At 43.0% G+C, this 23,357-nt stretch overlaps 1 protein-coding gene across 2 annotated transcripts in view; it reads left to right on the top strand.

Moving 5' to 3' along the window:
- Nucleotides 1–23,357, top strand: part of RSRC1 (arginine and serine rich coiled-coil 1) — a 165,473-nt gene that overhangs the window by 126,658 nt on the left and 15,458 nt on the right. For both annotated transcript variants that reach the window (XM_054835884.1, XM_054835883.1), the window contains one exon: nucleotides 6,461–6,529. In XM_054835884.1, coding sequence (XP_054691859.1) covers nucleotides 6,461–6,529 — 69 coding nt within the window. The remainder of the gene's footprint in view (nucleotides 1–6,460; nucleotides 6,530–23,357) is intronic.

The raw sequence follows: 23,357 nt of genomic DNA, 5'->3' as shown, positions 1-23,357 counted from the left end.
TCGTTTATGCTATTTAGAAGATGATTTATTTGTGAAGACCATTAGTTTTCTCTTTCTTTTTTTCTTTTTTTTTTTTTCCTGGAAAAGCTTCTTTCTTTTTCTGTTCTATCAGATGTAGTCTCCAAAGAGATTGTTCCAACGTTTCCTGTTAGCATAATGTCATGCAGTAAGACAGCATATTTTAATGCAGAATCTATTGATTTTTGCAGTGTGTTTTTGTACATCTTTGCGGTAAGCTAAAGGTGGCCGTTGGCTCCTAGTGCCACCCGAACTGGTTAGACGGTTAAAAGTATTAGCGGGGCCAAGTGACCAGCAAAGAAAATGTATAGTCAGTGTAGTTAACTAGTATATTTAACAGTAGAATATGTACATAACTAGTATAATTAACAGTATAGTTAAAACAATACTTTTTGTTCAATAATTAGAAGTACATTTCAAGATATTTTAGTTTGGGTTTTATGTCAGTATGTAGCATTAGGCATAGAAAAAGCTCGAAGCCGTGTTTGCCTGCGCTGTAACTTGAACCATTTAAGCTATTTGCTAGATGCAGACCGTTGTTAGAGCAGTGATTTTAGGGATTCTGATGGAACTCTACTGCGAAACCTTGTGAAAATAGGGGTTGAAATACTTGGTTCTGAAAACCTGGGGCTGCTCAGGCGCCGGTCTGCTTCTGCCTGCTCCCTTCCACGCGCGCGTGATGCATCTCCTCAATATGCTGATGTGTTTCTCTTGCTTATCGCTTGCATTTAGAGCATTTAGAGACCTTAGCTACCTTCCCCTTGCTCTCCTGCCGCGCTCAAGGATGCAGCACAAGCAAGCGCGAGCGTGTGTTACTGTTCTTCATGCAGGGAAGATCTTCTCCGTTCCCAACGTCCATCCCACGCTGTGCTTGCCCGCCACCAGGTCGCTGTACCTATTTGCTCGTGGTGCAAGGCCATCCCGGGGCACCATGCGTTGGGATGAGATGCTCCAGTCCCACAGCGTGCAAGGTCCTCGCTGGTTTGGCTGAACTTCAGGAGTTCAGCTGGCCAGAACCCTGTCAAGGTTGTCATCCCGGACAGTCTGCCTCTTGAAATACTATGTCACCGTTTAAAATTTGCACGTTGCAGTTCTGGGGCAATACTGACCATTCCCACACTAACTGTTCATTTGTCTGTCTGCCTCAGGGACATGGACAGCGTGAAGTTCATGCAGATGTCCCTGTGATGGCTCAGGACATCCTGCCCATGCTTCAAGCTCCCACGTTGGAGCATGACAGTAGGTGGAAATTGGTTCTTCCAAAAAACTCTTCTAAAGAGGTGGTTCTGAAATTATTTAGGAAATACTGGATGCAGCGGATGGAGAGAAATGCAAGGGTATTGTTAGGATTTAAGAGTTTGGTTGAAGGTGCATGTGTTGCACTTGGAAACTTGTTCAAATTATTAATACATTAATTTGCATTTCACCACTGGTATTTTGGGTTTCCTTTGTGCAGTGTCATTAAGCTGGACGTTTTAAAATCATTTATTTCATTTTTATTGTATAAGCATGATCATTTCAGTTTTGAAAAGGACTAGAAAAGGAAGTTTTGTTCCTGTTAATAAAGGTTGGTTTTCATTCCACCTTGAAAGTTGTCAGGGTCATTGGTGACCATCCTTTTTCTTTAATCACAGTACCAAGAGCTTTTGATTAGAGAAATTTTTGTCAGGCTTTAATGCACCTGTTATTTGTGGGGATGACCCTAATCTTAGTTGGCTGAATAAATCACTTCTTCAAAGCCATGTAGGGTATGGTGGAACTCAGTATTAGACAACAAAATTGTGATTAAACCTCAGGTTCTTCTGGGGCTTCCCTGACACTTCCTGGGCAGCCGGGAGTCTCCCATGCTCTGTCGCTATAACGAAGTGCCGCACCACGTCGGGTATTTTCATTTTCTCATTATCAGTTATCACCGATGTGACTGTTTGCGTAACTATTTGTGCGAACCGTGAAGTTAGATAGTGGTGAGGGAAGTGTGGTTGACTTGAGAAGACTTCGACTGAAGGATACTAATTAGATAATGCCTTGAGATGGTTGGTTGGGAGAGAGGAGGCACCAAGTAGTAGGGTAACTGTCAAATATAGGTCATACCGCATTGGTAAGGAAATAAGATCATCCTTAATGTTTTGAGCTTGAGATATTTTTCAAACCCTACAAGATTGTTCATTCTTTTTTTTCTATTCTTTTTTTTCAGTATCTTTTTCCTTTCCTGGTTTTTATTTGTCACTAAAAAATGATCAAGTCGTAGGAGAACAGAAAACATGTCACGATTTAGGAGGGATATAGATTATTAAATGCTTGTAGCTTATTAAAATACTTTTATCAAGTTTCTTCAGTGAGAGGGTATTTTTTGGGAGACTTTCTTTTCTATATAGGAGTAACGATTTAGAGAGAAGAGGACTCTGAATTAATAGAATTGGTTAAGAAAGAATTAAAGAGGAAAATCTAGGTATCTAAAGTCTGGAGGGGAAAATGGACAGGAACCAGAATTTCTGTGTGAGTGAATGTTTGGTGCAGAAGCAGGTGGAGTCTGCTTGAATGGCAGAGTGTCTGAGCACAAACCTGAAAATCTCCGTAAAATACAAGTAACAGAGCGGGGGCTAAGTCACGGGATCTACCGATGAAGTTGGCAAAGCTGTGCTGATTCACGCCAGCTGGTTTTATGGCCCAGTGTTTCTCTACGGCTCCCAAATTGCTCTTCTTTGTTCTTATACTTACTCTCTGAGGTCTCGTTTCATGTCCTAAAGTGTACAGTCAGCCTACAGATAATATCAAGGAGACTCGGAAACGCCTACCCTCTCCCTTTCCCAAACTGGGCACTATACAACATCATCCACTTTTTTTTTTTCCCCTTCCCTTTTCTTTTCTTTCCCCCCCCACCTTTCAGCGTAAGCCGAAGATCAGCTGGCGTCGCAGGTCTGCGTTGAACGGGTTAAGCAAGGCACAGGACTAGACCCGGTTCACCCCTCCGATCCTGGCCCCGGGGGATTGCGTAGCGTTCATTGATCCGCAATCGTTGATCTGTACATAATAATTCCTCCTCAACAGGACCCGAAGTTGCAGGTCTGGCAGGCAACCTGCATTTCCATTAGGGACCTCTCCGCTCGGATCAGCAGCCTCCGCCGCTCCCCAAAATCCACGGCGATTGCATTTGCTCCTTCAGAAGGGGCCGTGGCGCAGGGTGGGTTGGCCAGCTCTGGCTTGAGCCCCTTCTAGTTACGTGGCTGTGGGGTTTGGGGAGCAGGTGAAACGAAGCTGGTCAGAGCGCTGGTCTGAGTTTCAGAACACCTGAACATGCTCAGAGTTAGGATGTTAGCTCATGTGGAAACACGAAGGGTGTTTTAGTTTGGTTTGGGTTTTTTGGTTTTTTTTTTAATAACAGAGAAGGTACTTAACATAGCTTAGTTTTAATTAAATGTTAGTGTCTTTCTTGTAACTTAGCAATATTGTTCCACACCTGCATTGTGTTTATTTGTCTGAGTTGCACGTCCGTACTCTTTGCTCATAGTTTACTCTCAGTGCAAAAATTTCTTCTTCCTTTGTGCTGCAGCCAGCACAACGAGCTGCTGGTCCCAGCCAGGCTGGAACAAGCCCTCCTATCAGGGACACCTGGAAATGACTCAAATTCTCTTTCATACTGTTACACTTGTTTTAATAGTCCACTCGCTACTAGCAAATATCCGCATTTTACAACTTTATTATTTCAGTGTAGGTAAACATCTCAAACTCCTTCCGTGTGTCATTTTCCCATCCTTCAGAAGAAAAAAAAAAAAAAATCAATAGAATTGTAATTTTATCTGGGGTTGGATGAGCTCTTAAATGCTGCGAGCTCGAGCACCTCTTTATTTATTTATTTAATATTTTAGAAAGCTTTGTAAGCAGTCAGGCTTTTGTCATGCTAGCTGTTTATCCATGCAGGAAGCCCAGCTTCAGGAGCAATCTCAGCACTCCCACTACCTGGATCAATTAAACCCAGACTTTTGCTGAAGTGACTTCTTTGATCTGCTGGGGGTGATTAGCAGCTGTCTGTCCTCCTCCGGCTGAAGGAAAGTGCATTGCAGGAGAACTGGGTTCTCTTCCAAATATCAGGGCTTTTAAGTGCTTTTAAGTGTGAGAAGCCAGCATGTGTCCTTGCACGCCCTGAAATACAGGGTAAGGGCGTAGCAGTCTGCAGAGAGGCCGCGTGACCTTTTGGAATAAGTTGTAAGGATCTTTTAATATTGGTTAATCGCAACTTGATTTGATCAAAATAAATCCAAGTTTTTAATGATGCTTCGTAAGTGAATAACGGCAGGGAATTTAAAATACTTTAATGGAATTGTTAGCGTTACGTTCATAAAGCACCGAGTGGCTTCAGTGACTTCTGTTGGTCGGAATGGACGGTGCCCTGTAACCTCAGAGACTTACTGCCCTGTAGGTTTATGGGCGAAGTTAAATTGTTGTTAATGAGCGTTTGTGTGTAGAGAATTGTCCTCATGATAGTTCCTAAATTGCTACCTTGTCCATATAATTAACCAGGACTTGAAAGGACAGCTCTGTTTCTGCTAGCAGAAGTTTTAGCTATACTTAGAAGGGTTGGAAATTACCATTTTAAATTAACAAACACAAAATAGAAATTCACTCGCAAACCAGTAACGTCTTTCATGTGTGTTTTAATATTTTTTTTTTTTCCCCCCTTGGATAACCATTGAGATATCCAATGAATTGTTCCTGTACAGCAACAAATCGGTAAGGAAGAACAAAATAGCATAGTGGAATAGATAAATCAAATTTCGGCATGGTAGTTTATTGAATCTAAATTGTGCCCAGTTGGCCCAAGAGCTATATAAGCAATCCATCTTGTGTTGATAATGGAGGTTCTTGAAATCCACCTGATGTTTGCATTATTAAATTTCAGCCTAATGAGCTCTGCTAATACATATTGAAGACAGTTGTAAGGAGTAGAATGTGAATCTGAGCGGGATAATTTGAAAGAAACATAAGCTGAGCATTTTACATGACTCAAGGGGTATATCTACAATTACACATATAACCGAAATTGAATTTAAATGGAATTTCTATTATCCTCGTCCTTTTACCAGGGAGAATAAAGTGTAAATGAAGTAAAAGGCTTTAGAGTTACTAGCAGTTTGTTTTTATTATCTCATTTAATAGATTCTTGTAATGATCTTCACCGGCAGAAAAGTTTTAATATTTCATGACTTTAAATGTGGTGTAAATATGTATAAAAGCACGTAAATGGAAACAGATGTCTATGTAATTACTTCTGTCATTGTGTAACACCGCTATTTAAGTTGTATATTTTAAGGAGGTGTAGCTACTGGCCGCAGAAAGGCACCAGGGTGGGAAAGATCCCTTCACTCCTGAGCTCAGTCTTGTGTTCATGGGTTGATCCCGTAGGCGGTAGGACTCGGCATTTGCAAAACTGAGGGAGCGTCTGCTGTTTGTGCCGCAGTTTACAGTGGTTTTATTGCATGAGGAAGCCTGGTTTACATTCTAGGTTCTGTTTCTTTTTGGTTCTTTTCCTTTTGACGTGGCGATACTTTTTAAAACTTAATATTTCATCAAGTATAATGCTATTAGAGACTTATTCTCACTTAGTTCACTCATCAGGCAGTGAGATGGCAATAAAAGAGAATGGCTCCTTTGAGACATTAATGCTTTGGAATAAATGATGTGCTAGAACAGAAATTTAATTAATTTACAGAGTATATTGATAGTCCCTTGTTACTGTGCTGTATATTTTTAATCTTCTTTAACATCTGTAGTAAAGTGTTTGAAAACCCCTGCAGTTGAGCAACTAGTAGATAATTAAGTAATAAGGGAAGAGGTTTCTAGAGGGAAAAGATTCTTTAAAAAAAGAATACTGTCATAACATGAATAAAGTACTGCTGCTATGGTTTGCAGTGAAGAGAAAATTGTCTACTACCTAATTTAATACTAAGTAATAGGTATTTGCCTCCTATTTTAAATGCTATCTGCAACTCTGCATCCCTGAAAATATTGTTTTGTTTCTGGTTTATCCTCAAAAGAGGTCTTATGGATTACTCACTATGGTAGCAAATCTTTTTTTAAATGCACAGCGTTTGTTTCTTTATAGATTGGGGGCAAGCAGGGTGGGGAGATTTGTGTTTACGGGAAAAAAAAACCAAAACCTTTTTAAAAGTTTTACTTAACAAAAAATGAACACAGAGATTTGTATTGAACTAATATTGCATGCAAAAATTACCCTCCGTAAAACCATTTATGCTGTTGTCTTAACTGTAGTCCTATCTTTAAAGACAATACCTTAAGAACCAAATTCTGTTCTTTCAGGCACATTGACTTCATTGTGGGACCTACAAAAAGGAATCTGAAATGGGGTTTAAACCCCAGGAAATGTTGTTTGGCAAGATAAATTCACTAATTATAGCATTTGTTGTTGTATTTCTTTCCTTTTTAGCTAAAGCAGACGAAGCACTGAAGGCTAAAGAGAGAAGTGAAGAAGAAGCAAAGAAAAGAAAGGAGGAAGGTAATGCATTTTTTAATTCAGTAACAAACTAAAATCCACTAAGTCACAAACTATTATTTTTAAAGGGACCAAGTTCCAGTGGGGCTGTGTGATTTTCTTACCGGGGTACCTGGAACGGAGATGGCCAGGCTGCCACTCCTTTGGTTCACCGCAGCTTTCTGCTCGTGACCCGAGAGATTAACCAGAACTGCAAAATGCACCAGAAATTTCAACCAGATTTAAAAAAAAAAAAAATAAAAAAATATTTTAGCTGCCATTAAAGCAACCTAATAATTTGAGCAAAGTTATATGTCAAGACCTCATGACCAGCCAATACCACTGGTTCGTGTGCTGGGTATGTTGCTTGATCAAAACGCTAAGTGCAGCAGTTAATTTTGCCTGTGTATTTAGTCTGTATGATGTCACACAGTGAGCTAAGCTGGTTCTCAGTGAAATTCGGTGCACAGAAAGCTGGCAGGAGCCAAGCAGTTTTCCTTTGCGATACTGGAGGTGGAAAGTTACTGTATAACGCCTGGATAATTAAACAAATGTATTTTGCTCGTATGTCGGTGAGTAATGGGAAGAGACGTTTTCAACAGCGTGACAGAGCCAATGCAAACAATCTAAGGAGCCTCAAGGTTTCTCGCTTCAGCCGTGATAGACATCCCTGTCCCAGCAAAAATATCTCAGTTGTTTAAATGAAAATGAATCATTTAACTGTCTGTGACATCTATTTTTTTTTTTCATTGACTTAAATGTAAAAAAAAAATACAGTGAAGGTCTTCCTTGCAGTGGTTTTACTCTAGAAATACATGCTGTCACACACTGGTCACTGCAGTGAACTTTCTCTTCAGCATGTTTGATTTAAATGGTGATAGCTTTCAGGTTGTAACTGCTATTTAATACACCGAACAATCTCTGCGTAACTGTGTTCCTGATTCTCCCTGCCCCATGCCCCTTATCTACCCACCTGGGATTGCAGGGATGTTCACTCAATACTTCAACCACCCAATGAACAGGACCTAGGTATGAAGATGATGTAATGTTTAAGGAGATCATGTGTTTTTCAGAGCTGGCCTTTTGATGGATTCATTTACTATGAAAATCAGCGTTGTGCCCAAATATCAATCATGTTTTGGTCGGGGCCAGGATGTTGTATGTGGAGGAGAGCGATATGAAGTAAAGCTGTTTAGGACAGTTGAAATTTAAGGAGCAGTGAAGAGATTGAGGTATTTTTGATTCGCAGTGTGATATCAAAATCATTAGGCTAAGCCAAAACAGGAGAAGTCATGCGAAAGGGAAGAGGTAGTCGGTTGAAAACACCTAAGGGGACGGTGGCGATGTTTACAATTTTACTATGCTATCTCCTCCGGTCTTTCCAAAACATCACCTTTCTTTCCAATCTCTCTAATCGTATTGGAAAGTCTCCTTGTGTCTGCCCTCTCTTTTCCTGCCTCTGAGCACACCAACTTGAACCTCACGGAGAAGATAGAAACTGATTTTGCGCCTGCCGTGCCTTCGTCTCTTGTCATCTCTCCTGTACCTTCCAGGTTCCAGAGCCTGATTCTCCTTCCGCACGTGCTGTGTTTAACCCCCACTACGCTGCCTTCTCGTTACAATCCCACCAGTTTCCTGACGACAAGGTTCCTCCTTATCCTGCTTTGACACCTTTATTTTCCAGGAATCCTTCCTAGCGGTCTCAAACAGCTAGTCTCTCCTTGCATTTCTTCCCCTGAATTGCCACGCCATACCTTGGTCTGAGCTGCTGCAGTCTTGTAGGGCTCCAAAGGCTCTGAAGTTTATGGAAATCTTTTACGTATTTATTTGATTTTTGGAACAGATCATTAGCAAGCTTTTTGGATTAGGAAAATACAGTTTCCGTGTTGCCATCTCTTCTTAGGTACTGACTTCGGGTGCTGTTTCTTTGGTGGCAGTCAAATTTCTCCAATTTTCTTCCTTACCCAATTTTTCTTTGGCTGGAACTCCAGCCTCAACAATTTCTGAAGGCAATTTAAAGTTTATTTGCACTTCAGATACAAACAAGCTTCTTTACGTCCTTGTGTGTGAAGGAGAAGAGTAACTGTACTTTGCAGTCTTGCAGGTCTGATTCAGGTGGTTGCTCTCCTACGGGACTTACACATCTTTACATGATTTCCCACCCCCTGCTTGTTTCTAGATTTAGATGTCTAATAAGCTTGAAATTGTGGGACTTAGTGAAGTATGCTAAGTATGTATTGCAATAATTTAATGTAATCTTCATTAAAAATCTATGCAATTGATTCCTTTCATCTGTTTTTGGGTTTGGTTGGTTGGGTTGATTTGTTTATTTTTCCAGAAAATTGTTGGGGAAAAAATTGATTTGCGTTATCAAGTACATTCAAAGCAACTAGCACGTACTGACTACTTAAAAAAACCAATGCAGAAATCCCCAAATTGGCATGTCTGACAGTGGACGAAATTCCCTCCTCTGGTTCTTCGGTTTAGTCCTGTCCCAGCACACTTTTACCAGCTTTATGAGATAATGCTTTATTCGCTGCTAACCACTGTCCACCCATTAGGCTCAGCTTCAGAGGACGGCTTAATTTGGCAGTCAACTTTCACTCGTACCAAGTTCCTGGTAATTACAGGCTTATTTTGTTCCTGACAAAGTTGTCACTGCTGGCCCTGCACAGTTTTAGGTCTAACGTTCCAGTCTTACTGAGTATCTTGTGCCCAAAGCCCCTGCTGTGCTTGACAAAAATGAAAAATACCATGTAATTATCCTTGAAAAATTTGAACTAATCAATTGCATTTCTTCCTCTGTTTGAAAGAGGTTGGAGGTGTTCACATTTAATAAACTTTTAGTTTAATGATGTTTAAAAAAGCCGGTGAAATGGATGCTAAGCTTTTTTTGTCACTTCAAAGAGTATTGGGCAATCGTTACATCTGAAGGAAACACTTTCTTTTATGTTAATTTTCTAATTATATTATCTGGGGTACGCTGCGAGAACTTGTTATGATAGACACAGTGATGCTCCTGCATCCCACCGAACCGGGATGGAGCCAGGAGTATCCCCAAAATGAGTATTGCCACCGCTGCACCCGCCTGGGTCCTGCTGCCCCTGGGGCGCACGCCTCGGGGAGGGTGAGGACTAAAGCTCGGTTGGGAGCGATGCAGAAGCGTCTCAGGTAAGAGTCGATAACGCAGGTTCCACGGACAACCGCAACTTCAAAGCAGAGCGTTTATTCCTGCTGCTCGTCCCGCAAGCTGAGCTTTGAAGTCTGTGGGGTTTACTTCAGGTGCATCGGGAGTGTAGCAAGCTCTCGGCGTAGCTCTTCAAATAGACCTTTGGGGTTGAAAGAGGTCTTTTTGTCTGTAGGACAGGAATCCAGGAGGCTTTAAAAAGCAAAAGTCCCAAGTCTGGGACGACAGTGCGTCCGAGCTGTGATGCCCTGGTGCAGCTGAGCGTGACGACTCCTCGAATACTTTGCAACGTATCTAGTGTAGAGTCCAGAGCGCTTGCAAAGTAAAATACACTTCCTCTAATTTGTCTTGTGGATGTGGTGAGCAGAGCGAGTTTATGTAAATATAATAAGATTGGGACGTGATTTAGAAATCTATCTATGGTGACTTTCCGTAGGGAGTAGACACCCAAGTGCCGTCTGCGCCTTTAAAAAGGTTCCCTTGCACTAAAAAGGTGTCACAACATACACTCTCTGTATATAAAACAGAAGCCTGTAAAAATCTATAACTTCATGAATTATCTAGCCTAGCAAAATGAAAAAACAACGCCCGTGTGTTCCCACCCCTGTGCTGGCCCAGCATCTAGCAGCTCACTGATGTTCATCCCGTCTTTTCTCAATAGCGACGGGCCGCTCGTAAGATCAGGGCTCTGAAAACGGTTGTTTCTGCAGCACAGCTTCCATCTGCTGGGCAGAGCCTTTCGATAGCCTTCAGGAGGATTAGGTGGAGCAAGATTATATGAATATCATCTTAGTAAATGAGTTGGAACTCTAGGAACTCAGATGAATAAACTGTTTTTCTGTTCCCGTGCGGTTGTGTTCTTGCGGGAGAAGTCGTGTCTGTCTTGTGGTGGCTCCAGATGGCTCAAAGTTCATGTGATCTCTTTTCTGACTTGTCTGCAAGATGGTACTCGAAATCTTTTCAATTCCCCTTCTGATCATTTAAATGAACTGCGAATGGGAAGAGCTCCTCTTTTCTGCCATAGTGCTTGGAAAGGACTGAGGTAGAAGTTCCTGGGATTTTTTTGCTCCTCCTAACTTCTTTCTAAGGAATTGTTCTACTTGTCCTCCAAGGTGGCCATTGCTCGGAGACTGGCCGGGCGTCAGGCTGCTGGTGGGAGGTGGTGAGCATCACTTGGGTTTTTGTTTTTTTTTTTAATTTCCTCTTTCCTTCACTTATTAAACTGTGTTTATCTTAAGCCACGGTTTTTTTGGGTTTTTTTGGGGTTTTTTTTGGTTGGTTGGTTTTTTTTCATTTTCTCTGCATGAGGACAGCGATCGAGAGCTGCGTGGGTGCTTCTCTGCTGGCCAGGGTCAGCAAATCTGTCCCTCTCCGTCATCTGGCCTTGCGGCTGTGCTGTGTGGTTTGGTCCCTGCACAGAGTTTGCGTTCAGAAGGCCAGTGAGATGGACTCAGTGATCTTAAAGGTCTTTTCCAACCAAAACGATTCCATGATTGTATGAGACAGGACAGACGATCGTGTAAGCGTCCATCGGGGGCTGCTCTGGGGTTGATTATGAGAGTACGTAACTAGGAGGAGACGGTCACCTAAGCCTGTTGCGTTAGATGACCCCCATGCTAAACTGTGTTTCTCTTCGGTGTGTAAATTCGCGCTGTATTCCACTGTGATGCTTCAGGGCTGCGTGTAGAAATCTGTTCTACGTCCTGGTGCTAAGGCTGGTGTTCTGGTAGATGTCTAGTGTTTCTGCTCTGGGGATCTCCACTGAGCCTCTCAAAATTAAGTTACGAGTTCTGCGGGGTTAAAGCTTGGTGTATCCCTCCCGACTTCGTGCAGGACTGATTTCCTCAGCAGAACTGCGTTATACCCGCTGCCCCAGGGCGGTCGGCATCACGACTGAGTTGATGTGAGTCACCTAGAGAGAGACAACCAAAAACTAAAGAATCCTTCCCAGGTTCCAGACATCCCGATTCAGCTTTGAGGCTGTGCGGTGAAGTCTCTTTGGAACTGGAAAAACAAACTGCTCGGTAAAATATCGCAAGTTTACCTTAAAATACCTCAAGTTGGCTTTTACGTCTTTGAGAAGAAACACTTCGAAAGCCCTCAGCTCTCACCGCTTCAAAGGCAATTTTGAAAATTTCAAGTTAGTGGAATGATATCTATCAGCAAGGAAAAATGAAAACGTTTTTCCAAGTGGCAGGAAGTATTTCATTCATGGCTATGCAACGATACCTTAGGACTTACCTACAAAAGGTAACTCAGGAAAATTACCCTGCTTTGAATCCATGTCACGAATTTCATTCAAAATCAAAATATTCTGATTACTTGATGTGTTTTACACTGGGACTGTGGGATGCTAAGAGGAACTAATCCATGTTCGAAGTTAATCCTGCCTGGAGAAGGTGTGTGTGGTATTGAAGAGGCGGGTGGACAGCGGGACAGCCCGGCCGTGCGCTGTCTGAGAGGGGAGGGCTCGGGGTGAAAAAAGGACCAAACCGGCCAGATGTGCCCCCTCTACGACACGGCACCCGGGTTTCGGAGCCAGCCAGCTGTGCTGGGTGCACGGCGCAGAAATCAGAGACCCAGGCTGACGGCCGGAGGCTGCGGGGCCCTGGGGGCTCCTCGGGGTGAGGTGGTCGGGTCCCCACTCGTGCAAATCCGTAGCGTATGTTTTGAAAAATACGTGTGTGTTTTTTTCATTACGTCCCATTGTGAGAGGCTCATGTGCTAGCAATTGCTTCGCTGCCGTGATTATAAAGGGCGACTGTGGAAAGGCGGGGAGGGGGGGAAAGGGTTGGTTAGTGAATTGGAGACAATGGTAATTTACAGCGAAAGCAGGAGGAAAACATCTTTTCAATTTATTAATAAGCACCATAAAAACTGTCCTGTGGTGTCTTTGAAAAAGTTGTAAGGATGTTACACTGTTCTAAAATGAATGGAAAATGTTTCCTGAAGAGAAGCTTGTTAAATAAAATTCATCAATTTGTTTGAGGAGTTAGCTACCAATTGAGAATAAAATATTGGAAAATAAATGATCTTATTAAATCGTGTATCAAGCGTCTAAGCATACCAAGTCCATACAAGATATCCAGAGAAATTGCACAATGGGAAAACACCAGTTTTATGTAGTTTTATTTCTGATATGTCTTTACAAACAAGACTTTTATCCCTCTTGCGTTCATTGTGGTGCATGTGCGAGAACGTCTTCCCTTTCCCCTCTCAGCCGCGCAGCTCCCATCTGCCGGGCACCGTTGACATCTTTTGCCTGCAGAAAGAGCTTTTTGCAATTTGTCTTCGTTCTCGCTTCCTCGTACGGCTGCTGGAGCCAATTTTCAACCCTCTTTGATTTGCTCTTTTGTAATTCGCAGCTTACCTATGGCTGCGTGGAGGTGTGACGCAGGTGGACGGAGACGCGCTTCTATTTTCTCCTATTCCCAGCTTTCCCATGCTTTGTACAAAAAGGGTTGCCATTATTTCACACGCTTCAGTCCGAATTAGCTTTTGGTTTCTGTCTTTTTGGTTGTTTAAAGAACAATTTTGTTATAGTTTTGATCATCAGATTCTCACTAGATTAGCTTCTATTGCATAAGGGCGGGGGGGGGGAAGTGAAAAATCAATTCTGTTTGGTTTTTTTTTTTTTTTTTTAATTCACACAACTATTCTCTTATGTGCGTAACTGTTCATAGTGAGTCCCTGCCTGGTCCCCCAAGCCCTTCTGGTTGAAATGTCAATAATGAAATTGTATAACTCCTGTACGGACTGTCCAGTTAGAAAAGTTGCCCTGTGTTTTGGCAGGTGTTGCCTGATGCACCTTATTCTGTCTGTTCACCGTCAAACACGAGCGTTTGCCTAAAATATCCATAGATTCATCAATAAATTGTCCTAAACTGTTCTCAAAGGTCTTTAAAAAAAAAAAAAATCTTTTTTCCCTCCAAAATTCTAAATTTTGAATTTTTGAAAAATTTCAAATTCTCCAGTATTCACCATTTTACGGTTTTAGATCTAACTCTCCAAATGGCAATTTCTGAGCTGCCAGCCCGTTGTAACCTTCACCGAGAAGAAGTTGAGCTTCCTTGCTGCAGGAAGCAAACCCCACCGTGCAAAGACAGCAGTCGTTCCTCAGCCCGTGAAAACTGGTTATTCGCCCCCCGCCCTACAGCGAGGGTGTCTTAACGTTACTTTTATTGTAATTTTATTGCCAAATCAGGTGTGAGATTTGATGTTGGATGTTACATGTAATCTGCTCGGAAATCAAATTATTTGACCTCCAAGCCCACCGATGCCCCCTCCTGCTGGTTTGCTGTTAAATATGCAGCGTTTTCCTGTCATGAATACAAATCGAGGACAAATTAGAATCTACAGACAGCTGACCTGAGCTCCAGATTAGAGACTGGGGGCTTGTGCGGTTTTAAATGTTTTAATTACCATAGTCCCTATAGCCAGTTGAAGGACACACAGCAAAATGATTTTTTTTTTTTTTTTTGGTGACAAAAAAGCAAAGCAAGAAAGAAAAAGGCTCCCTCCATCTCATTTGAATTTTTCAGTTTGATTACATTTGCACTTCCATTGGAGCTATGCTAATTTGCTGCATGAAATTAGGTCTATTAATAAAAAAAATTCCCTACTTTTACAAGAGTATTTTGAATGGAGGGCTTTTTCTACTTTGTTTTTGTTTACTTGTTTCCATTCGGGACCGCCTGAAAAATGACATCAAAGTCTGGAGGGGATTTTACTGTCAAACTTGATTTTCACTCCAGGCCTGGCAAGCCAAATTCAAAGGAGCTGAAACGGGTAACAGCAATAGTTGGAATAAAGCACGTGATGTGCTGCGAGAGGAAAATTCAAATGCGTCGGATTGCATTACTCTGAGAATTTTTGGATCGCTTCTCTTCGTATACCATGCATAATAAAATTTTTAAATTTTCGATTTACAACACAGCCTGTTGTGCGGTTGTGTGGGGATGCTGCAGCACGGCCAGCGCTCCCAGCACCGAGCTGTCCGTGACGGAGATATACGGCCAGAAAGGTTCAGATCGGATAACAAGGAAAAGAAGTTTTTCAGAATGCAACTAAATGCAGTTTGTTCTTTTGAAATCAATCAATAGGTAAATCGATGCGAGGGTGGTGCTGGCGCTAGGACGGGTATTGTCCTGATGCCTTTATCCTGGAATTTGCATTTTCTGTTTCTCGTGTGTGTTGGCCCAGTGTTGAATTGATTAGTTATGCCTACCCAGTAAGCAGTGAAACATTTTTATATACTCTGGGGAAATAAATTTGGCAGAAAATCAGCATGAGTAGATTTAATTATCACTCTGAGACCTTTCCCTTTTCTGGCTTAGTGATCCTGAAACTCTGCGTGTTTCACTGAAATCTGTGTGGACGCTAAGCTTCGCTTCCCAGTTTGTTCCTCCACGCAATGATAAGCCAAGCAATTACTGGTTTATTGATTTTTCATCATGGCAAATTTAAAGTTGATTTTTTCCTGAAAAGGCAGGGGTGATTAAGTGTTTCCCCTCGGTTTAGTACGAGAGAGCTGTGTGGCAGAATCTAATATCCTGAGGTCAACCTCTGCAGGCAGATAATACGGTGTCTTGGCCACGTGTTAAGGAGAGAAATCAGGGCTACAAATGTGATAGGATATATGTGGAGACAGTTTAATTTGCTCCATTTATATGAACAAGTCATGTGGCACATGCTTAGAAAACATCATTTTGAATAGGCTTGGAAATGAAGCCCACGTGGGCAGGGGGAACCCGGGAATGCAAACAAGGGAGGCAGTAAGGCGTTTAGTGCTGGGACAGAATTGTCTTGTAAAATAAAATAAATAAACCAAATCCTTGATGTGTTATTCACGGATTTTGCCGAGACGTGCGTGCTGCGTTAGTGGCACCTCTCCTGCAGGTTTGGCCTGGCTTTAGCGAGGAAGTTAAACCATTCCAGTCGGCAGAAGATGGGGTTTGTGTCCGGAGCGATCTGGCAGCAGTCCTGGAAGGGAATGCGCCGAACCTTTTAGGGCAGGTTTTGGAACGTGTGGATTAATAAAATTTAAATTGGAGCAGGAAAATTGTGCTTTGCACAACGGATATGATGTATCGCAGTAGCCTAAGCGGACTATAAAACTGATATATTTTATGGATTTAGTTAAATTAGCATACATGTGCGCACAGGAGGTTGTTTTAAAGTATCTTTTCTCCTATCCTTATATTTCATATCAAAAAGATATGTAAATCTAAATTGGTTTTTTTTTAAAAAGAAAGTAACTTGCGCATACCGAAGGAGTCGTTTTGATCACTGTGGGAAGAATCTCAACATCTTCTGCCATTTAACTCAGAACTGCGGAGGGCAGCGTCATTGTGGGGTTGCCATGAGGGAACGGGAGAGAAATTAAGCTGGTAGAGGTTTAACTAATTGATGGGAAAATGTATGAAATGCGTTTTATGGAAATGTGATGGGCTCAAGTTGCCATATTTGAATCCAGATTTTCAGTGCCTCGGAGTCTGGATTTGGTTTGGCTGAAGCGTTATCATTACACCAGCCTGGCTCCTCGTCCCGAAGCAGCCCTGTACGTTGCATAGTCTCGGGGCGGCATTCTTGGTTTGGAAGTCTCTTGTTCTACCAGTTCAGCTTCTCTCAGTAGTAGTACTACAAGTTCAGAAGCAGAAGGAATTCAGATAACTCCCTTTTTACTAAATAGTGTGAATAAAATGCTATTTTACTAAGTAGGACAGTTTAATTAGATATTGAAAGCATCAGAAGATTTGCTTCTACTGTGCCTTCCGCGTGCGTGCGCTGCCTGGTATTTCACCAGCGTGATGCAATTCGTGCTCTCCTTTAAGCTCGTACCGGATTACTGAACCCTCGGTGGCAACAAACTGAGATCAGAATTTCCCACCAGATCTCCTCCACGGAAGGACCGAGCTGTAAGGAGTGCTCCCCTCTGCCTCCTGCGCTGCCTGGCTGAACGAGCGGGATGGATCCGTCCCGCTGCCTCCGCTCCAGCCCTGCTTTGAAGGATGTAAAGCCTGCCTGCGTGTTGAGAGATGGCGGGGGGCACAAAAGAAAGTTAGTATCTACAGGAAAGACTCCATTTTTAAAAGATCCCTTAATTATAAATTCTGCACGTATCCCAAACTAGAAGCTCTATTTTTTTATACTCATCTTTAACCTGTTGGACGAGAGTTCTCGCATGGAGAATCTAACCGGTAGTTTATCCGTGACAAAGCGGCTGTTTTACTTATGCTTCCTTCAGTAAAAGTTAAAAGACTGTACCTCGATGTAATTGATATTAAAAACACAGGTTGAATCTGCTACGAAAAGATTTGCTTGCATGAGGTCAGGCCACGTAGCTGTAATAAGTTAAAGTGCTTTACTCAATGATATGGAAATATATTAGGATGCCCTTAAGTTCATTAGTTATTGCCTTAGGTCATCGTTTACGTTCAGTAAATTTTACTGAAGTTCGTTGTTACGGCAATGACCTGAACTCAGGCTGTTAAGTCTCCAAATTATTTAGTATAGATAATATATTTAGTCTAGACAGGTGAATTTTATTTATTTTTTTTCTCCTCTTATCAAAATTGTAATTTCAAATCTTTCCGGTTTTGCCCTCATAATGGCAGATTTTAAGCAAGGCGTAAGTCCCCGCAGCTCCACCTCCGGGTCCCCTGTGAGCGAATGTCGCTTCATTAGTCTGACACCAACACCTGGCGTTGCGCTTCCCCTCTCTCGAGGATGTTTCAGCATCTGGCACACACTGTGATCTTTTTTTTATCTGGGTTTAATCTTTTTATTGACGTTTTATAATTAAAGGTAAGCAGAAACACATCAGGGATAATATAAAAATGTGAAGTTTTGTGCAGTTGTGGCGGCATCGTGCAGCGTATTAGGAAAAGCGTCCAAATAATAATAATAATAAAAAAGGGGAAGGACAAAATCGCAGTATGGGACGTGGCATCTTTACTGGCCGCTCTCCGTGGCCAAATTCTTCCTCAACAGAGCTGATCGTCAGGAAGGAGATCGATAGACCCTCCCCCAGATAATGGCTATCCGAGTAATCAGTTCCAGGCTTTTTATTAAAGCGTCTGTAATTAATAATCACTTTAAAATGCATTCCTTAAATTTTAGACTGCTTCGTGCCTGCCCATCATCGGCTGCCCCTTTGTATTTCGTCCCTCCATCTCTTCTTTCCCCGGAGAGCTGCCGCTCCAGGCGCCCCGTCCAGCTGGGTTGGCTGCAGGGACGCGCTGCCGGGCCCAGCGTGGTCCGGGCTCCACCGGCGCTCCAGGCTCCCCCCACTCCTTGGCCACCCACCTTTGTGACCAGCAGGTCCAGGGAGGGGATTCTGCCCCTCTGCCCCGCTCTGCTGAGACCCCTGCAGCGCTGCGTCCAGCTCTGGGGTCCCCAGGACAAGAAGGACATGGAGCTGTTGGAGCCAGGCCAGAGGAGGCCACGGAGATGATCCGAGGGCTGGAGCACCTCTGCTATGGAGACCTCAGGCTGAGAGAGTTGGGGTGGTTCAGCCTGGAGAAGAGAAGGCCTCTGGGGAGACCTTAGAGCCCCTTCCAGTCCCTGCAGGGGCTCCAGGAAAGCTGGAGAGGGGCTGGTGCCAAGGGCAGGGAGTGACAGGCCAAGGGGAATGGCCTGAAGCTGCAGGAGGGGAGATGGAGATGGGATGTGAGGCAGAAATCCTTCCCTGTGAGAGTGCTGAGGCCCTGGCACAGGGTGCCCAGAGAAGCTGTGGCTGCCCCTGGCTCCCTGGCAGTGTTCAAGGCCAGGTTGGATGGGGCTTTGGGCAAGCTGGGCTAGTGGAGGGTGTCCCTGCCCATGGCAGGGGTGGCACTGGATGGGCTGGGAGGTCCCTGCCCACCCAAACCAGGCTGGGATTCCGTGGTTTTCCCCTGTGCCAGAGCCAGGGGACCCTCTGCCTCCCTGAAGCCGTCGGCTGCAGTGAGTGGGACGCTCAGGGCCGGGGACGCTTTCCACCTCAATTTGAGTGTGCACATGTGGCCAGGGTGGCTTGGATTTGGAAGCCCCGATTCAGCTTGGTCTTAATGAACACTTGACTTAAAAAAATATATTTACATTTTCATAGCACCAGCCCAGTTCCCAGAAGAGGGAGGTCTGGTGTAACAGCAGGTGGTTCTGTTGGCAAAATTTGGTAAGGAAGGCAAAGAAAAGTATGTTTTCTTGTATAATTTTGAGTTGGGGACCGTTAATGTAGTAAAACAGCACATTCTTCTTGTCATCGCCAGGGTTAATTTTTTTCATGTGTGTTTTTATAGCGCTGGTCACATGATACTACAGTTTGTATTTTTTTCTGTACACTGAGTTAAAAGGAATTGAAATGTTAATTATCTCCTTAAAGCGCGATGCCAGGTGCTGTAGCGGGCACACGATGTTCACACCACTGTGACGGGGCAGGGTGTTTCTGTACGGTGTTTATTTCATCAGGAAGCACTGGGGCTGTGCTGTAAAAGTATTTGAAAATAGCAACGTTCTTCAGTTTGTGCAGAAAGAAATTATTTTGACAGAGAAAAAAGCTTTGTACTGCTAATGTAATGCTCCTCTGAGCTAATGTGTAACCTGAAGCATTGACAAAATACAGGGGGAATAAACAGGGAATAAATAAAGAGGGAAATTGCCTTTGGATGTCTCTGGCAGAGCTGAGGTTTCAGTTCAGGCAGTCAAAAGGACAGAGCCAAGTCCCACCTGTGAAATCAGACTTATGTGAAGGGTATCATCCACGTCATGTGACAGCGTTTAAATCCAAAGTTGACATTAATAAAGTTTCAAATCGCCAGTGAAAGACGTGGGAAATTATATCCCCTTTGGCTATGGCATGTAACGGGCATCCTTCCGAAGCCGAAACGCCGGTGCCAGGAGGGAGGACCGGGGGGGACACGGTAAGGACACGCAGAAGGAGGGAGGTTTTTGGCTGTTCAGCGTTGCTAACTTGCAAAGGGAACCCGGTGTTTGGGGTAGAAATATCCCTTTATCAATAAAGAGTCGCTTGTTGGTAGCAGGGCTGGGGCAGTGGCAAAGTTATTGAAAAATGTGTTCGACTTAGAGATGTGTTAAACTCACAGCCCAACCCCACAGCCGCGGGGAAGCACGCAGCCCTACGTCAGCTGCCCTTAAAGTCCCAAAGCCCAATATTTGTAGTTTATAAAATACTTCAAGCATAAGCTGTTAAAAAAAAAAAAAAAAGGCACTATAGAGTTTTAGGAAAAAGCTGGGACAAATTGACTTTTCCGGTTGTTATTTTAAGACTATTTCAATCCATTCTTGCTGGGGAGGTGGTGCCCGGGGTGCCCGTGAGCTTCCCTGGGGGCAATGGGATGGGAAAGGACCACGTCCACCTCGGGACCTCAAGCGGCATCTCCACCTGCTGATGGGCTGAATGAGCGTGAGTATTCGTGATCAAGCAAAATTTGGAGCCATTAGGAATGTTGCCACTGTGATTTAATCAGACAAAATTATTAGGGGTGGTGCGCATTAATCTAAGGCAAAGAAATTACCCTTGGAACCCGCCCGGTTTATCACGAGCCTCAGATGCTTGCGAGGACTGGGGTTTCTTGGAGGGGGGATAAATGGGGAAGAGAAAACTGGTCGTAAAATATTAGCTGTTGCAAAAATTCCGTGTTTTGTGGAGGCAGCCTGTGCTTGTGCACCTCCGTGTGTGCGTGCTTTTCCAAGGTTGCCATTTGTATTGTGCTTTTCAAACATTGTTTACTGGATTTCCGGCTGCAGGTTGTCCGTGTGAAGAACGGTTTTGAAGATGGGGTTCTAAAAGGAATAAAGCAAATACAATAGACGGAGTGGCCGTTTGTCAGGAAACCTGCACGAGACAGTAAATGCCGCTTTCCAGTGTAGGTGGTGTAAAAATGAGGTGGTGTAAAAGTGTGCTAACATAGGGCTCTATTGATCAGGAAAGGTCCCCGGCATCTCCCGCTAGGAAACATTATGTGCTGCGGTGAGTTCCTTCACGAGATGGCCAATCTGTCCTCAAAATGCCTTGGATGCCACTTACCCGCCTGCCGGCTGGGTTTGGGTAAAAACTGTGAGCCAGGATGGGAATTTCCTGAGCAGAAGACAGGGTTGTGTTGGTATGAAATAGCCTTTGACTGCCCGGGCTGCCCGGGAGCTTGCTGTGATTCATGCAGGCAGAAGACGGGCTCTTCCAGATAGGTTTTGAATGCATGCTTACGCTCTGCAGAACTAAGTTTTTGAGGATTTTTTTTGTTGTTGTTAAAAAAAAGTCAGTTATTAATTTATTTAAATTAATATGAAGTGATCCGACCATCAGCAAGGTGTTCAACCTGCAAATCTCTCTCTCAATTTAAAAAGTTTATCCTCGGTAATTAGAGAAATGGCAAAGAAACAAGAAACTGTGAATTTTTTATCATAAACGTGGTATATTTTAGCGTTCACCAGTGTTGCATGCTGCACTTTGGAAGGTGAACGGGTGCTGCTTGAAGTATTGCTGCTCTCGTTCAGTGCTATGAACACAGGTACTGCACCTGGAAAGAATGTTTTAGTTTAATCCTTCCGTTGGCGTATGAATAGTCTAAAATTTGGCTTTAATTCAGACATTGGCTGAAAATCCATGGAAGGGAGAAGCAATGCAGAAAGCCTGCGGATGGGTACAGGGAAGTCGTAAGGAAATTAAAGGAAAAGTAGATTAAAAATAACAACTTCCCTTATATCATCTGAGGAAGCGTCTTGCTTTGCCGCAATATTAAAACACAAAGCAGCTTTTGTCTGCTTTCATCCGCTTTTTATGAACGGAAAAAGTCAGATACGTTTCCTCCTGGAATGAAGCACATGAACAAGAGGTGCATAAATATTAAAATAATTTTGAAGTTGGTATTGGAGTAATTTTATTTTCAGAAGTGCGGCAGGTGAAAATGGAAGTTTTACATCTGTGAAGACACGCGAGCAGGTAAAGCGCTGAGCAGCTTCTCCCTCCGCTGGTAGAGAGTGCTGGTTCAAAGCCACAACCTCGAATAACAAAAAAAGTTATTTATTTTCCCTTCCTGGGTGCGTACCGTAAGTCAGTGCATTTCATCAGCATCATGTTAAATAATACTTGATTTCAAATCCTTTCCAAGACATATTTTTTAGATGAAACGTTGGCACCTTCGTTCTGTTTCATGGCTGGCTTTGAAAAGGGGTTTGGAGTGGGGCGCAAACCAGTGGCAGGAGACCAGCAAATGTTCAGGTTTTAACTGCTTCTGCTCTGAAAGTGAAAATACAGATAAAGCCGTGGTCTCTCTCACGGGGCAATTTATGACTTTTTTTACGAATTAAAAGTCTTGAAATTGTCTTCAAAATTTAAGACAGATGAAAACCCAAACCAGCTTCTGTACTTCATTAACGTTGTGTATTTTACTGTCATCTTTATGGCATTTACTTGTGCTAAAGGATAAGTCTGAGACAAGCATCAGTTAAGGTAATGGGATTGTAAAGCAATCACGTAATTAGTTATCTGACTTCAATCATTTAAAAAAAAAATTTATAGCTACGTATTGAAAAGCTGCTTCCAAAAGGGAAAATGAACAGTGGCGTATGAAACGAAAGGGACGGGCGTCCTCGTCTTGGGCAGTAAAGAGATCAGATTCTCAGTCCTCTCGTAATAAACCCCTTGAGTAATCCCAGGCGGCAACGACGGAGCACGAGGAGAACGGTCAGAGCTGTGGAAAAGACGGGTTGGGGACAGGACTGGGGATATTTTGACCAAAGAAGATGGCCGGGGGAGAGAAGTTCTCCAGTTTGCTCAGGGGTGAGGAGCTGCTGAAAGGGGGGGCTGGACGCGCGGACACCGCTCGCATTGCCAGTGTAGTCTTCGTCTCCTCTACCTCAGGCAGTCATTTTGTCTAGTTAAAAAAAAACTAAAAAAACACCAAACCAAGAAAAATTATCCTGCTTAGGAGGAAGCTATAAGGATATTTTTACTGCTGTTTTTTTGATATTCCAACTTGATTAAAAAAGAAAAAAAACCAAGCCACAAACAAACCAAACGCCCCAAACCAGCAGAAAGCTCAAGGGTCGGGGGGAATGTGAGATGTTGGTTTCCGGTTGTGATAATAACTATATACAGAAATGTGCAGTCTGGAGATCTGCCTGTACCATTGCAATGTGCATGTATTTTGTCTGATTTAGCAAATTATTCAAAAGTGTTCAATTTTCAATTACTCATTTTGAACCAGTCATTTTTTTAGGAGCTGACATCTCAAGTTTGCTGTTCTGTATTGCAGAATTCCCCAGTTTAGGTACCAAGAAATGAGCATCCTTCTGGGATCTTCCATATATTTACTTATTTCCCTCCTAGAAACCCCAGAATTCTCCAGAAATATAAGGCATATTTATCCATTCATTAAATATTTCACTTATATTCTGAGGTTTGGTCTTTAAATTTCCATTAATTTGCACTGTTTGGTCTGTTGAGGTTTTCATTTGTCAAAATTGTTAGCTCTTGGGTATTGGTTACGCAAATATTGATGTGTAGCTTTGGCCTGTTAGCTATCAATTGAAATCAGAAAATCAATAGACTTAATAGCTCCTCATTACAGAGTTGATGCATTTGCAAGGCTGAGTCGCGTATTGTCAGGGAACAATCAATTCAGTCAAAAACTATTACACCATCACCGCCAGAAACGGTTTCATAAT

The sequence above is a fragment of the Grus americana genome, chromosome 9, assembly GCF_028858705.1.
Source record: "Grus americana isolate bGruAme1 chromosome 9, bGruAme1.mat, whole genome shotgun sequence".
Lineage (NCBI taxonomy): Eukaryota > Metazoa > Chordata > Aves > Gruiformes > Gruidae > Grus > Grus americana.
The sequence above is the reverse complement of the archived record's forward strand: the minus strand, read 5'-3'. Positions and strand labels throughout refer to the sequence as shown.